Source organism: Lynx rufus, unplaced genomic scaffold (assembly GCF_022079265.1).
Source record: "Lynx rufus isolate CCGP_SWC_20201006 ecotype Redwood Valley unplaced genomic scaffold, mLynRuf1.p SCAF_19, whole genome shotgun sequence".
NCBI lineage: Eukaryota > Metazoa > Chordata > Mammalia > Carnivora > Felidae > Lynx > Lynx rufus.
In genome coordinates, this window is record NW_025814833.1 from 3,197,870 (window position 1) to 3,214,807 (window position 16,938).

Below are 16,938 nucleotides of genomic sequence, written 5' to 3' on the forward strand. Positions count from 1 at the left end.
ATGGCAACACCACTTGTAATATACACACTATAACAGTTCTCAGTCATTTACCAGTCTTTATCAGACTGGGAAAATACTGACACTGTTATACCCCCCCACAATAAATTAGAGTGAAGACCATGATGATAGCAGTGTGTTGACAAGAAGAAAATTAATGTGACAGAGGCCATTTCATTTTGCTAAGATATCAAATTTTGTAGAACAATGGTCATTTACTATAATCAGGAGCTACTCCAAAATTACATGGTGAAATAGAAATTTGAAAAGGAAACACATCGCAGAAGCAAGTAAATGACCCTGAAAAGCCTCTCAAAAGAGCTGTTTGTAACATCCTTTTTATCTGGCTTCTGTAAATCCTATTACAACACCTCCTAAGTAATTTCATCCAAACTTTATCTGTCATCAATGAGGATTTTTGAATAAATAAAATTTCATAATTCATATTACTGGAATGATGTTTTGGCCCTTCTAAGGAAATAAGTGTATATTACAAATAGAGATTTTTCTGTGAAATGACTCATAAGTTAAACATATTTTCTACGTTCATGGCACTAAATAATCAGAGTTTATGCAATATGTTATTTTTTTTACTTTTAGATACTAAGGTTATTAGAAGTTTTAAGTTTATAATAAATGATAATATCTTCTTCAATTGATATATTCATGTTAAATAAAAGGTTTTCAAATTTTTATATTTTTTCAAACCGTGATCAAATGTACTTCAAGAATTATAAAATTAGCATGTGTTCACTAAAAACACTGGAATAAAACAATACAAAACATATAATTTCACATATAGATACCTTTTCCTTCCTCACTTCCAAACTTCAGAAATCTACTATGTATTATTCCATACTTTTATCAATATTCTATGTGTGTGTATGTATTTTACTTGGCATATCATGAATATCTCTCCAAGTCATTAATCTAGATGTAACTTATTCTTTCTCTGATAGCTGAGGAAAATGTTCTATTATGAATATACAACAATTGGTTCAAGCTTCCACCCATTGGTGGATATTACCTTCCAATATTTTGCCATTATAGACAATGCTTCACTAAGCATTCTTATACTATCCAGCAATTCCACTTTTGGGTATTTATCTGAAGAAAACTAAAACATTAATTTAAAAAGATATGTGGAATCCTATGTTCATTGCAGCATTATTTACAATAGCCAAGATACAGAAGCAACCTAAGTGACAATCGGTGGATGAATGGCTAAAGAAGATGTGGTATGTATATACAATGGAATATGACTCAGTCATAAAAAAATGAAATATTACCATTTGCAGCAATATGGATGGACCTAGAGGATATTATGCTAAGTTAAATAAGTGAAAGAAAGACAAATACCATATGATTTTACTTATATGTGGAATCTAAAAGACAAAACAAAATGAACCAACAAAACAGAAATAGACTCCTAGATACAGAGAACAATCTGGTGGTTGCCAGAGAGGAGGTGGTAGGAGTTGGACAAAATAGAGGAAGGGGATTAAACGGTATAAACTTCCAGTTATAAAACAAATAAGACATGGGGATGTAATTTACAGCATAGAGAATATAGCTAATAATACTGTGACAATTTTGTATGGTGACAGATGGTAGCTAGATTTATTATAACCATTTTGTAATGTACAGAGATGTTAAAACTCTATGTTGTCCACCTGAAGCTAACATAATATTGTATATTAACTACACTTCAATAAAAATATAAGCATTCTTATTCTTATATCCTATACCAATAAAACATATGTATCTCACAGTGACAGAGAGAAAGAGGAAATGAGACTTACATTTCTCTTGGTACTGAATCTGAAGTGAAAAATATCTGGAGTAATATATAACAAAATTATTTATAGATATCTTGGAAAGGGGCCTAGGAATGGGGTCACAGGGCAATTAAATATTATTTTACAGATTTATCCTGCTATTTGTTTATCTAAAACATATACTACCTATATACTCAGAAAAATAAATGAAATTAAAAATTTAAAGATATGCAGAAATTATTCCTTCTGCAACCAATTAACAAAGTAATGATATAGACAGTATGAGCATGGAAGTATATTAAATATACTGTGGAAGTTTTTTCCAGTTATTTTCAAATAGTTTATTTAAAATGTATCAACAGTGTATTAGTTCCTAGAACTGCCACAACAAAATATCACAAACTAGGTGGGTTGAACCAAGAGAAATTTATTCACAGTTATGAAGGCTAGAAGTCAAAAATCAAGGTGTCAGCAGGTCCATGCTCTCTCTGAGGGCTGTAGGGGAGGAATTCTTCCTTGCCTTTTCTAACGTCTGGTAGTTACTGACAACTATTAGCATTCCTTGGCTTGTAAATATATCATTCCAATCTCTGCCTCTGTCTTCAAATGGCTTTCTCCCCTTTGTGTCTGTGTCTTCCCATGGCATTTCTCTCTTTCTGTCTGTATATCTCTCTTGTCTCCTTATAATGACACCAGTCATACTGGATTAGGATCCTAAACCAGTATGATCTCATCTTGATTATATCACTAAGGCTCTATTTCTACATAAGGTCACATTCACAGGTAACAGGTATTAGGACTTCAACATATCTGTTAGGGGGATACAATTCAAGCCACAGCAATAGAATAGAAATGTGGAAGTTTATAGAACTAAATATTTTTTAATGTTTATTTTAGAGAGAGACAGAGAGCAAGCAGGGGAGGGACCCAGGGAGAGAGAGGGAGGGAGACACAGAATCCTAAGCAGGCTCCAGGCTTGGAGCTGTCAGCACAGAGCCCGATGTGGGGCTCGAACTCACACACCGTGAGATCATGATCTGAGCCAAAGTCAGATGCTTAACTGACTGAGCCACCCAGGTGCCCCTAGAACTAAATATTAATACCAAATGTTTCTGGCTAGTAATATTACTAATTATATATATTTCATTCTTTGTAATTTTCAGCATCTTTTTTAAAGCTGAAAATGGCCTCTGACATTTTGTTACACACACACACACACACACACACACACACAGCCTTATCCTTAGGTGAAGATGGAATTTTCCATAGGGCTGATTTGGTTATACAGTGCTGCAAAAGTACTTGATATAAAGAGTTGTCTGACTGCTTGGAGTGCATTTCTCTTGTCGTCTCTCTTCAGATCACAGTGTTATAATTAGAGTAAAAGGAACTGAAAATGATATATCCCATTTCATTAGACACACCACATCTTCTCCCACATGAACACATACACATACATCCTTATCTTTAGTTAATGGAATTTTCCATGGGTGAGCAGTGCAGCCTATACATCTTTTGTCTCCAGTTGCCTGACTGCCCTGTAGGTGTCTTCCTTGTCATCTACCTATGTAGATGACTAGCTCTGGTCAGCAGCTGCTATTTATCAGTATTTCTATGCTTTCTGAGAAGAGAGACCATGGAGGGGAGGGGAAGGGAGGGGAGAAAGAAAGAATGAGGAAAAGAGAAAGAAGATATTAAAATTTTTTCTTAATGGTTATGATACTGTATGAAGTATTTAGCTGTATACATATACACATACATACAACGGAACACTAAAGTAGCCTAATACAATGATTGAAGTCAAAATCCTTGAAGTGATATGGAGTGATATCAAATTATATTAAAGGATAAAATTCAAAAATAGCATGGTTAAATTGTTCCTTTTGGGGGGGGAAATGGCACTAAAAACTGACACCATAAAAACTGACCCCATCATGTCACAACTCTCTACTTATTTTTCATTTATGGTGAGAAACTGTCCCTGAATCCAAAAAGACTGCATTATAGACATGGTGGTTTAGTTGACTGGTGGTTCAGAGTCTGATTTCTTGCCAACTAGCAATGCAAGCTGCAGTTATAGCTGCAACACATTTGTAATTTCTACTTTTGAAACAGATTTAGAGGTAGTGTAAGAATTAGTGATTTGAAATGTAGCTCATGACACAATTTGTAGCATGGTTAGGGCTACCACCAAAGATTCTATCACAAAGATGGTAGACCAGGAGTGAGTAATGAGTGATAGGAAGAGCAGGCCCACCTGCTGTGAATACAGATAGACATGGGTTCTGATTTGGGCTTCCCTGCTTTCCACCTGTGTGACCTGGGGCATGAGCCCAACAGTGTTCAGTTTCTTGCCCCATTGCAACATTGTGCTAGGTCTTTCTTTTTCTAATTTGTATATCCAAATAGGTGAAAATGAAATCCCTTTATTATGATTATGATTATGATTATGATTATTAACATTTGGATTTAGTTAATTGTTAAAGAGGTTGGGGAATTTGGGGGGGCGCAGAGGAGGGCTGTTTGGTTTTTATGTAACCATTGGTCATTTTTATTTTGTGGGAATGTCACTTCCACTCAAATTTCTTTGGCCAAAGTCAGTCTATGGCAATGCCTAAATCTAAGGAAGTTGAGGACAGTCCAACCACACACATAGAGTGAGAATTAGAAATCGTAAGCAAACAATCATATTGACTACTTAGATTTCCAGAAGTGAAATTTCTTGGTCAATGACAGGCATATTTGAAATTTCCCTAAATATAACTTCCAATGTTCAAAAGGGATGTAGCAATCAACTTTCAATAAAAATGTGCAAGAGTATCTATTTCCACCCATCCTTTCCAGCTCTGGATGTCATCAGGTTTTTTGTAAATATTTTTATTGAAATACAACATACATACAGTAAAGTATATGCATTTCAGTGTACAGCTTGATATTTTTGTTTACAAAATAAACACACCCATGGAACCAACACCCAGGTCAAGATATAAAACAGCATGTGCACCCTAGAGCTTCCTCCATGTCCCTCTCAGTCACTACTCTGCAATGTAAACCACTATTTTGACTTCTAAAACCATAGATGAGTTTTGCCTATTTTTGAACTTTTCATAAATAGAATCATACATGTATATCCTTTTGTATCTAAGTTATCTTGTTCAATATTATATTTGTGAAATGTATCCATGTTGTTTGTAATAGTACTTCATTCCTTTCCATTGCTGCTACAATTTTATTGGATGAATATATAACATCACTAGTTCACTCTATTGTTGATAAGCATTTGGGTTGTTTACTATTTTCATTATTTACTACAAATAACGTTGCCATGAACACTCTCATACTTTTATTTTGGGTCACATATATAGGCATTTCTGTTGTGTATATATACCTGACTGGAATTACTGGGTAATACGATAAACTGTAATATGTATAGCCCATCAGTGTTACAAGGTAATGCTATCAATTTATGTTCCCACCAGCAACGTGGGACAGGTTCTATTTTTTTAAATTTTAGCACTCCTCAATGGATGTAGAGTATTCTCTGATTGTTATTTTAAGTTGCCTTTACTTGATAACAAAATTGAGTGTCTATTTATTGTCTTACTGACCATTTGGATATTGTGTTTTTGATGCAGCTGTTCCAGATTTGTCAGTAAAAATATTTGGGTTGCCTCTTCCTTCTGCCGCTCCCAGTACTGCTTGTGTGCTCATTGGGTGTGGACCTGATACCTTTTTTGTGAAGCCACAGCTGAGGAGACTCCAGCGCTCGCCATGGCTGACAAAAAGCCCAAGGAAGGTGTCAAGACTAGGAGCAATGACCATATTAATTTGAAGGTGGCAGGGCAGGATGATTCCGTGGTACAGTTTAAGATTAAGAGGCATACACCACTTAGTAAACTAATGAAAGCCTATTGTGAACGACAGGGTCTGTCAATGAGGCAGATCAGGTTTCTATTTGATGGGCAGCCAATCAATGAAACAGACACACCTGCACAGTTGGAAATGGAGGATGAAGATACAATTGATGTGTTCCAGCAGCAGACAGGAGGTGTCTACTAATAATGGAACCTGCTACTTTACCCCAGAATTCTGTCCTTCCAGATCAAGAAGACATTCTCAATTAGAAAACCGCAATTTGGTTCCACCACAGCCTGACTACTACAGTATAGTTTTCTCTAGTATTTCATTTTCCCCTTCCCTATTCATTTACTGGACATAAAAGTAACTGTGTATGTGCACAAGCATATTGCATTTTTTTAACTAATTGGCCAATAGTATGTTTTTATTGACATCAAATGGAGATGGGAAGGGCAAATACCCCATTTCTGTGAAAATGCTCCTTTTCTCCACTAGTGGCGTGTTCATTCAGCTCTTTATATTCCAGTAAGTTGTTTTGCTCTCACTGCTTAACAAAACAAAGAGCAACATAAAAACCCTTGCATACCTTGTTAGATTGGAGAATTTTAATGTTTTTCATTTATGATTGAAAAACTAAGTTTATAATTTTTTGTACATAGCTGTTACATATAGGGCAATCTGTCTTTATGTAGGGATAAAACTGAATCCTAGATAGCTTTCCTTTCAAGTAAAATGTCTTGTTTAAATAAACTCCGTGTTTAAAATGAAAAAAAAAAAACAATTAGGTTGCTCTTATCTTTATTGATTTGTAGTTCTGTATAATTCTGAATCTAAGTCCTTTCTCAGATACAGGTATTGAAAATATTTTCTCCCATTCTGTGACCTGCCTTTCACTCTCTTAATAACGTCTTAATTTTAATAAAGTGGAATCTTTTTTTTTTGTTTAGGGTTAGTGCTTTTTGTGTCCTTGCTAAGGAATGCTTGACTATATCAAGGTCATTAAGACATTATCCTATGTATCTTAAATAACTTTCATTTGTTTCACCTTCCACTTTTTTTTTTTTAATTTTTTTTTCCAACGTTTTTATTTTTGGGACAGAGAGAGACAGAGCATGAACGGGGGAGGGGCAGAGAGAGAGGGAGACACAGAATCGGAAACAGGCTCCAGGCTCCGAGCCATCAGCCCAGAGCCTGACGCGGGGCTCGAACTCACGGACTGCGAGATCGTGACCTGGCTGAAGTCGGACGCTCAACCGACTGCGCCACCCAGGCGCCCCTCACCTTCCACTTTTAATCTATGATCCATTTGGAATTGAATTTTGCATATAGTTTGAAATTGATGCAAAGGATTATTTGGATTTATTGGCTAACCCAGGTAATCCAGAGCCACTTAGCAAAAGGACCATTTTCTCCCCTGCTGCATTATAATGGATTGTTTTTATCATAAATGACAGTATACATATAGATCTCTTTTCAGACTCTACCATTGTTCAGTTTTTATATATTTGCAAAAATCACACATTGGTTAAATTGTTATAGCTTTGCAAAGTAATTTGATTTCTGTAAATCATCAAATTTTGTTTTTCTACAAGATTTTAATTGCTGTTATTGCCATTTGCAATTCTATGTACAATTTAGAATCCACTTGTCAATTTCCATTTTAAAAAGCCTACTGGGATTATTATTTTGTATTGGAAATTGAGTTATAGAAAATAAACATCTTTAAAATATAGAGTTTTCTAATTGGTGGCCAGTGTACAATTCTCTTTTTATTTAGGTCTATGTTAATTTCTCTCAATGTTTTTGTACTTTTCTTTGTAGAAGTATTGCAATCTTTTGTTAATTTTATCCCTCAATATTTGATAATTTTTTAAAATAATGCCAGTGGCATTATTTTTCATTTTATTTTCTGCTTGTCATTAATGTATAGAAATACAAATCATTTTTGTATATTATGATGGTTAATTTTATGTGTTAAGTTGACTGGATCAACGTGTGCTTAGATATTTCACTAAACATTATTTCTGGGTGTCTGTGAGGGTGTTTCTGGATGAAATTAGTATTTGAATAGGTGGACCAAAAAAGTAGTTTGACCTCCATAGTGTGGATTGGCATCATCCTATCTGTGGAGGGGCTGAATAAAACAAAAAGGCAAAGGAAGAATTGAGCCCTTCCTACCTGATTGCTTGAGCCAGGATATCAATCTTTTCCTGCTGGCCTTGATCCTCATTCTCAGGCCTTCAGACTGACTGAATTACACCACTGGCTCTCCTGGATCTCCAGTCTGCAGATGGCAAATTGTGGAACTTCACAACCTCCCTAATTGTGTAAGCCAATTCGTCATAATAAATCCTTTCCTAAATATATCCTATTGGTTCTGTTTTTCTGGAGAACTCTGACCAATACATACAGTGACCTTATATCTGGCAAACTTGCTAAATTTATTTATTAATTCTAGTAAGTTTTTTTGTAAATACTTTTAGAATTTCCACACACACAGCCATGTCATCTGTAAATAATGAAACACTTATTTCTTCCTTTTCAATCTTTGTAAGATCCAGTTCTCTTTCTTTATTTTTTTAAGTTTATTTATTTATTTTGAGAGAGATGGAGACAGCGTGAGCAGGGTAGGGGCAGAGAGAGAAGGAGAGAGAGAATCCCAAGCAGGTTCCACACTGTCAGCACAGAGCCTGATGCGGGGCTCCAACTCACAAAACCGTGAGATCATGATCTGAGCCAAAACTGAGAGTCTGACACTTAACTGAATGAGTCACCCAGGTGCCCTGATCCATTTCTCTTTCTTAATTTATTTTCTAAAATATCCAGTTCAAGTTTGATTAGAAATGGTAATACAGACAACCAGGTCTCATTTCTGATCTCAGAGGGAAAGCTTTCAATATTTCACCATTAACATGCCTTGTGTTGGGAATGTTTTAAAACCCTTTAACTGATTAAGAAATTTTCCTTCAATTCCTAGTTTTCCAAGATTTTTTCACATGAATAAGTGTTGAATTTTATCAAAGGTTTTTTCTGCCTCTATTGTGATGATCATATAGTCTTCTGTTAAGGTGATGGATTACGTTATTGCCTTTTAAATGTTAAACCATTCTTTTATTCCTCAAATAAATCTAACTTGTTTGTGATGTAGTTAACTATCCTTATTAGCCTTGGATTTATATTGCTAATATTTTGCGTAGGAGTTTTGCATCTATAGTCATAAGAGATTTGGTTGATGGTATGCCTTTCTTATAATGTCCCTGACAGGTTTTAGTGTCAAGATTATAATGGCCTCATAAAACATGTAAGGAAATGTGTCATTCACTCTTTTTTTAATTTCTGGAGGAGTTTAACATTCATGTTATTTTTGCCTTAAATATTAGTGAGAATTTACTGCGAATCCATCTTGATCTGGTATTTTCTTTGTGGGAATATATTTAATTGTGGAACCAATCTCTTTAATATGTATAAGATTATTTGAATTTTATATATCTAATTGAAATCAGTTTTAGTAAGCTGCATTTTTTACATAACGTGTGCATTTTATGCAAAACATCAAATTTATTGTTCATAATATCTTCTTGTCTTTACAGTATCTATAGATTCTATACCGATGTCCCTTGTTTCCTGACTGATACTTATAATTTATATTTTATGTTTTTCTTACAAGTATTGCTACAGATTTATCAATTTCATTAGTCTTTTCAAAGAGCCAACTTTTGGCTTTGTTAATCTTCTCTGTTGTCTGTTTTCTATTTTTTTGTTTTCTGCTCTTACATTTTTCTCCTCCTTTCTTGCAGTTTAATTTGTTATTTTTTAATCTTTTTGAGGTGGATGTTTATATCATTGATTTTTAGCCTTTCATCTTTTCTAATATATTCACATAAGGCTATAAAGCTCTAAGCACTGCTATAGATGCATTGGACAAGTTGTAATGTCATGTAATGTATTACTTAATTTTTCAGTATTTGGAGATTTCTAGTCTTTTTGTTAATTGATTTCTACCTTAATTGCACCCACTGTGGTCAGAGAACATACTCTGATTCCAGCCACTCAAAATGTGTTGAGAATTGCTTTGTGGCTCAGCATATGGTCAGTTTTGATAAATAGTCCAGGAACAATTTGAAAAGAGTGTCTTCTACATTTACTTCATACAACGTTCTAAATATGTTAGAACATATTTGTTAGTCTTATTTATGCTTCTATACCCATACCTTTGTTTTGTCTGCTTATTCTATCATTTTATTGGAGAAGGTGTGCTAAAATCTCCACATTTGTTTGTAGATTTATCTGTTTATGTGTGGAGTTATGTCAGCTTTCACTTAATATATTTTGGAGCTATTTTATTTTGTTTTTTTATAATTTGTTGTTGAATTGATCCTTTAATCATTGTGATATGTCTAATATCTCTCATAATACTTTTTACCTTAAAGTCTAATTTGCCTTACATTAGTATAATTATAGCTGCTTTATTTTGATTCACGTTTGCATAGTGTATCTTTTTCAACATTCACTTTCAAACTTTCTATCTTCTTTAAGTAAGGTGTGTCTGTTGTAAGTTGCACATAGTTGTAGTTTTTTTTATCCAGTTTAACAATTTTTGTGGGTTTTTTTAATGTTTATTTATTTATTTTGAGAGAGAGGCAGTGTGGGAAGGGCTGAGGGAAAGAGAGAGAGAGAATCTTAAGCAGGCTCCATGCCAATGGAGCCTCACACAGGGTTTGATCTCACAACTGTGAGATCATGACCTGAGCCAAAATCAAGAGTCAGATGCTTAACCAACTGAGTCACCCAGGTGCCCCTACAATCTTTATTTTTTAATTGGACTATTTACTCTATTAATGGACTATTAAATATAAATGTGATTTACTGGGAAATTTGGGTTTTAATCTACCATTTTACTATTTGTTTTCTATTTGCCCTCTTTTCTTTAGCCTGTTTTTTTTTCCTTTACTGCTTTATTTTGCATTAACCAAGTTATTATTTCATTTTTAACACTCTTGTAACTTGTCTGTGGTATTTTTTTTATTAATAGTTCCATTTCTCACAATTACAACATCCTTCTTGGCTTATGAAAATCTACCCTAACATAGTGCTCTTACCACTTTTCAGACAAGGTAAGAACCTTATAACACTTCAACTCCATTTATACTCTCCCATCTTTTGTGCTATTATCATGTATTTTAATTGCGCATATATTTTAAACTCCAAAAGATACTATTGTTCTTTTGAATGGACAATATTTACGTAGATTTACCTGTATTAACACATTTTAGTATTCTACATTTTTTCTTAAATTAATTGTTTCCATTTGGGATCATTTTCCTTATGCATAAACAACCCCCTTTAGTATTTCTTTTAGTGCATGTCTGGTAGTTACAAATTCCCTCAATTTTTGTTTCTCTTAAACCTTTCTGATTCACCTTCATTTTGAAAGAATTTTTTCCTGGTTGGAACATATTTTGCTCAGCACTTTGCAGATGTCAGGTCATTTTCTTTCATTATTTCTTTTGAAAATTCAGTTGTCAAGATTATTGTTGCTCTTGCAAAAATGATGTGTCTTTTTTCTCCAGTTACTTTAAAATTTTTCTCTTTGTTTCTGGTATCCATCAGTTTTACTTCAATGTACCTATTGTCTGGTTTTCTTTCTCACTATATTATTTTTCTATTGTTGCCATAAAGAATTACTATAAATGTAGTGACTTAAAACAACACAAATATGTTGTCTTATAGTTTTGTAGGTCAGAAGTCCAGTATGTGTCTGAATGGTTAAAGTTGTGAGCAGGGATGAGTTTCATTCTGGAGACTCTAGAGGAAAATCCGTTATTTTACTCGTTAAAGCTTTTGACAGAATTCAATTCCTTATGCTTATAGGACTGAGGACACATTATTCTTGCAGCCTGGAAGCTGAGGGCCATTTCTAAATTCTAGAGGTCACCTGCATTCCTTGGCTCATGTTTAAAACCAGCAATGAATGGTCAAGCCCTCATTCCACATCTTTCACTGCTGCCTTCCTCTTCCACTTTTAAGGGCCCACCAGGATCCAAGATACTCTTCTTACCTTAAATTCAGTTGATTAAAAATATTAATTTCATCTACAACTTCAATTGCCTTCTACCATGTAATATAACATATATGTAGTTCTGAGGATTCAGATGTGGACATTTTGGGGGATGAAATCAAATGAAATGAATCCGCCTGCTGCAGTCATTATTCTGCTTTAGATTCATATAGCATCTAGAACATGTAGCTTAAAAACTTTCTTCAGTTTTTGGGGCGCCTGGGTGGCTCAGTTGGTTAAGTGTCTGACTTTGGCTCAGGTCATGATCTCACAGTTGGTGAGCCCGAGCCCCGCATCGGGCTTCGTGCTGACAGCTCAGACCCTGAAGCCTACTTCGGATTCTGTGTCTCCCTCTGTCTCTATTCCTCCCCACTTGCACTCCGTCTCTCTCTCAAAAATAAAGATTAAAAAAAAAAAAAGTTCTTCAATTTGTAAAAAAAAAAAAAAAATCCTTGACAAGGATTTCTTCAAATACTGGTTTTACATTCTTTTCCTCTTGTTCTCCTATTCCAACTACATATATGTTAGATCTTCCCACCATCTTATCCCTGTCTCATTCTTTTTTCTATATTATCCAATGTTTTTCTGAACTTTAGTCTGGATACTGTCTATTGATCTATTACTGTCCTGTCCACTAATCCTTTCTTCTGTTCTGTTTAATCTTTGTTAAATTTATCCATTTAATTCTTAATTTCAGTTATTCTATTATTTAATTACTGAATTTTCACTTGACTTTATTTTATAACGTCCATATCTCTAGTAAAATTATCTGTTATTTCCTTTATTTATTGAACATATTATTGATAGTTATCTTAAAGGCCATTCTGTTTACTCCAACTTTTTAATCACCTATGTGTTTGTTTCTGTTGAGTGTTTTCTTGATTTTTTTTTTTTTTGTCATTTGGTCCTGTTTCCTAGCATATCAGGTAATTTTTTATTTGTGCATAGAAAATTGTAGTGGTTCTGGATTATATCTTCCTCAGAATAAGATAAAAATTTTTTTTTTCTAAACAACAGATAGAGTGGGGATAGATCATCTTAACACAGTTGTGGCTGGCTGGTCTATTGCCAGTTTAAACTTACATGATGCAACCTTCCTTGGGCTCAACTAAAAACCTAGGTTGTTTATTAGGGTATTTGGAGATTCCTGAATTCCTGTTTTTGCCTTCCCAGCACTCTGTGATATTATGACTCTGTTTAGCTTAGTATCATTTTAGCAGCTGATTTATGCTTGGTTTCTTTGCCTCTCACCCTGAACAGGCATAGGTTAAAAGTCAGGTAATGCCTCAAGGGGAAATTTCATGCAGAATGTTGATCACAGGCCTTTGTACATCTATATATGTAAATATATAGATACAGATAATGTTATCTACATCTATATATATAAATATCTATATATATAAATATCTATATATATAAATATATAGATGTAGATATATATAGATAGATATTTTTATATATATAGATGAAATATATAGATGTAGATATATATATATATAGATATTTATATATAGAGATGTGGATAATGTTATCTTTATCTATATATATAATTAATATATACTATACTATACTATACTATACTATAATATAATATATATTATATATATTTTAGCCATAAAAAGAAGGAAATCCTGCCATTTGTGACAACATAGATAAACCCTGAGAGCATTATGCTAAGTGAAATAAGTTAGAGAAAGACAAATATTATATGATCTTAAGTGAGATGTGTTAATGTGGAATCAACAAAAGCCAAAATCATAGAAGCAGAGTAGATTGGTGGTTGCCAGGGGATGTGAAGTGGGATAAATGTGGAGATATTGGTCAAAAGCTACAAACTTCAAGTTATAAGAGTAATAAGTACTCAAGATCTAATTGTAGCATGATGATTACAGTTAAAATTATTCTAATGAATACTTGAAAGTTGCTAAGAGAGTAAATCTTAAATGGTCTCACCATAAGAACATCAGCAAAAAAATTGTAATTATGTGAGATGAAGGTTGTGTTAAACAACCTTATTGTCATCGTTTCACAGTATATATGTGTATCAAATCGCCACATTGTACACCTTAAACTTAAACAATTCTATATGTCAATTATGTCTCAATAAAGATGGAAAAATGTAAATGGACTAACATCTGCAATTCAAAATTCCAGCTGCCATTTTTGCAGAAATTGACAAGCTAATTCTAAAATTCCCATGGAAATGTAAGGGACCCAGAATACTTAGTCTCAGAAAAGAGGAACAGGGGTGCCTGAGTGGCTCAGTTGGTTGAGCATCCGACTCTTGGTTTTGGGTCAGGTCATGATCTTGTAGTTCATAAGTTCAGGCCCCACGTTGGGATCCACGCAGACTGCTTGGGCTTCTCTCTCTCCTTCTCTTTCTGCCCTTTCCCTGCTTGCACACTCTCTCTCTCAAAATAAATCAATAAACTTTTTAAAAAAATAAATGAGTGAATTATATTTTATGTGAATTATATTTCAATAAAGCTGTTGTTTTTTAAAATAAATTAGCATGGACATCTTTAAGTAAATAGCCTTTTGAGAACCAACTTGCTGGCCCAAGCCTATTTCAGGTAAGGCAACCCAGTATACATACTGGTATTCATATTTCCAAAATTTTAGCCACACATATCAACAAACAAATTCTTGAGAGGAGAAATATAAACACTGAAGCATGCTGGATATGACAAATGAGAATAAGCAGGAATAAATTAATCTGTAGAATCCTGGGAGTTTGCTGGCAGTACCCCTTTCTCAGTCAGGGAAACAAAGACTTAATTAGTTAAAAATACTCAAATCCAGGGGTGCCTGGGTGGCTCAGCTGGTTAAGCGTCTGACTTGGGCTCAGGACATGATCTCATGGCTCTTGAGGTTGAGCCCCGCATCAGGCTCTATGCTCAGAGCCTGGAGCCTGCTTTGGATTCTGTGTCTCCCTCTCTCTGCCCCTCCCCTGCTCACTCTCTGTGTCTCTCTTTTTCAAAAATAAACATTTAAACTTTTTTTAAAAAATGATCAAATCCATATTCCAATAGTCTCTTACAGATACATAATATTGAGATTCAGAAGAAAAGCTAACACACCGAAATCTTTACAAAAATAGTAGGATTTGAAAGGACAGAAGAGAAGGGGGAAGAGCATCAATTAACTATTAATTGCGCATCTAATACGTACATAGGATAAGCAAGGGCATGGGAACAAATATGAATATTTATTTGAGTAACTGAGGGGCAAAAGGAGTCTAAAACCATTGTTACGGTAAGCTTGTGTTAGAGACCTTTGTGTGTGTGTGTGTGTGTGTGTGTGTGTGTGTGTGTGTGTATTTGAGTATATACGTGTGTATTTGAGTATATATGTGTGTGTGTATAAATATATATATGTATATATATATACACACATATATATACATATCCAACAAATAAATCAAAACGTTTCTGATATCAGAGAGAAAGGTAACACAGAACATTCTTGGTTCCAATGAGGTAGGGGGTATTAAAAGCTATGCAGACTCATCCTTGTATGCAGAGGAAATTTGGTTAATAAAATCATCAAGATCAGCCTTAAAAACAAACGATGTTGGTAAAGGGCAGCGCTGAGCCGGAGGTTGTAGAGCTCTGGTTGCCAAGCAGCCACCCTCAGGCCCTCTTTGGTTACCGTGGTGATGTTTGGAGAGCTTACCTAAATACTCTTTGAGATATCATCCGAACTCTCCACATCCCTTTAACACCAGCTAGTCATGACACTTCTTTTTCTTCCTCCCCCACATCTCTACCCACACTGACAGAATCTTACATATTAGATGAACTGACAAGTGTACCTCCAATGCCCAATGCCTCAGGCCAGGAAATGATTTTGATTAACCTCCCTATTGCAAATAAATGAAAGGACGGTTAAATTAATGAGAAGATCAAACAAGGTTATTCAAAGAAAAATAACTAAAATTATAATAAACAAACTAAGGCTTTTCAAATAAAAAACTTGATATAGTTGGGGTTTAATCCAGGATCTAACTTTATGTCATGGAAAGGACACTGGCTTGGTAATCAGGAGACTTGGCTATCAGTTCTAATTCTCCATCACTTATCACAGGGTGGTCTTGGTCATGTTAGCTCCCTTTTCTGGGCCCAAATTTCGTCATTTGTAATAAAAGGGGGTTGTACTATATAGCAGTTGTATTTATACTTTTCTGGCCACAATCTATGGTAAGGAAATCATTTTACATCACAACCCAGTATACACATACACCAACAAATCTGAAACAAAAATTTTACAAAACAATCCTTACCCTTACTTTGTGTGATGCACTCTGACATTTTCTGTTCTATTCTCTTTTTTAATGTTTATTTTTGAGAGAGAATGAGAGAGAGAGAGAGAGAGAGAGAGAGAGGGGTTGCAAGCAGGGGAGGAAAAGAGAGTGAGAGGGAGAGAAAGGATCCCAAGCATGTTCAGCACTGGCAGCTCAGAGCCCCATGCAGGGCTCGAACTCATCACCTGAGCCAAAATCAAGAGTAGGACCCTTAACGACTGAGTCACGCAGGCAACCCTGTTCTATTCTTTTTCATGTTTTTAACTGCTGCGTGTGACCCAATAAATTGACTTCATGGCCTCATTAATGCCTCACAATGCTCAGTTTGAAGAACACCGAACTAGTGGCTATCTAATGGCTCCTACAGTTCTAGCATTCTATGATTTTATGTTATGCCAATATCTTCTTTTTAAAATAATGTTAAAAATCACTACCATTCATTGAATTCTAGGTATGTGCCAAAAACTGCTTTAGGCACTTCATCCATATGAACTTATTTAATTTTTCAACAACCATGACTATTTCATTAGTCCAATTTTAAAGATAAGAAAAATTAATGGGCTATTATCTGCATACCAAATTTGGTGGTCTACCAAAATTAATTTCATGATGTATTTAAAATGTTTTGAATATCTTAGAATATCACCATTTAATAAAATAAAATATTATCTTGCCTGCTTTTATTATTTTACACTCTGGAGGGCACTATAACAGATCATCCAGATCTGAGGGGAGAAAAAAAATCAATAACCTAAATGATATCCATTATTGGCTCTAAAAGTCATTTCTCTTACTTTTTCTGTTATTGTGTAAGTAACCCTAAAACAGACACTTCTAATGCCACAACAGGGAACATTTATACATAGGTATGATAACTACCCAAGTAGGTACCTTAATTCTTAGAGAGATGTACTGTCAGCAGATTGTCAGTAGAACAATACAAG

At 34.5% G+C, this 16,938-nt stretch overlaps 1 protein-coding gene across 1 annotated transcript; it reads left to right on the plus strand.

Moving 5' to 3' along the window:
• Positions 1-5,546: 5,546 nt before the first annotated feature.
• On the plus strand, positions 5,547-5,854 carry LOC124514026 (small ubiquitin-related modifier 2-like). The gene is made up of 2 exons (XM_047082133.1): positions 5,547-5,700; positions 5,758-5,854. Exons 1-2 carry the CDS (start codon positions 5,547-5,549, stop codon positions 5,832-5,834), a joined length of 231 nt encoding a protein of 76 aa, XP_046938089.1. The 3' UTR covers positions 5,835-5,854.
• The last annotated feature ends 11,084 nt before the right edge of the window (positions 5,855-16,938 follow it).

Excerpts from the sequence above, each read along its gene's own strand:
- LOC124514026 (XM_047082133.1), top strand. The coding sequence starts at position 5,547 with ATGGCTGACAAAAAGCCCAAGGAAGGTGTCAAGACTAGGAGCAATGAC. Across the intron at positions 5,701-5,757 it reads AGCCTATTGTGAACGACAGG|ACACACCTGCACAGTTGGAA; the intron begins GTCTGTCAATGA and ends TCAATGAAACAG.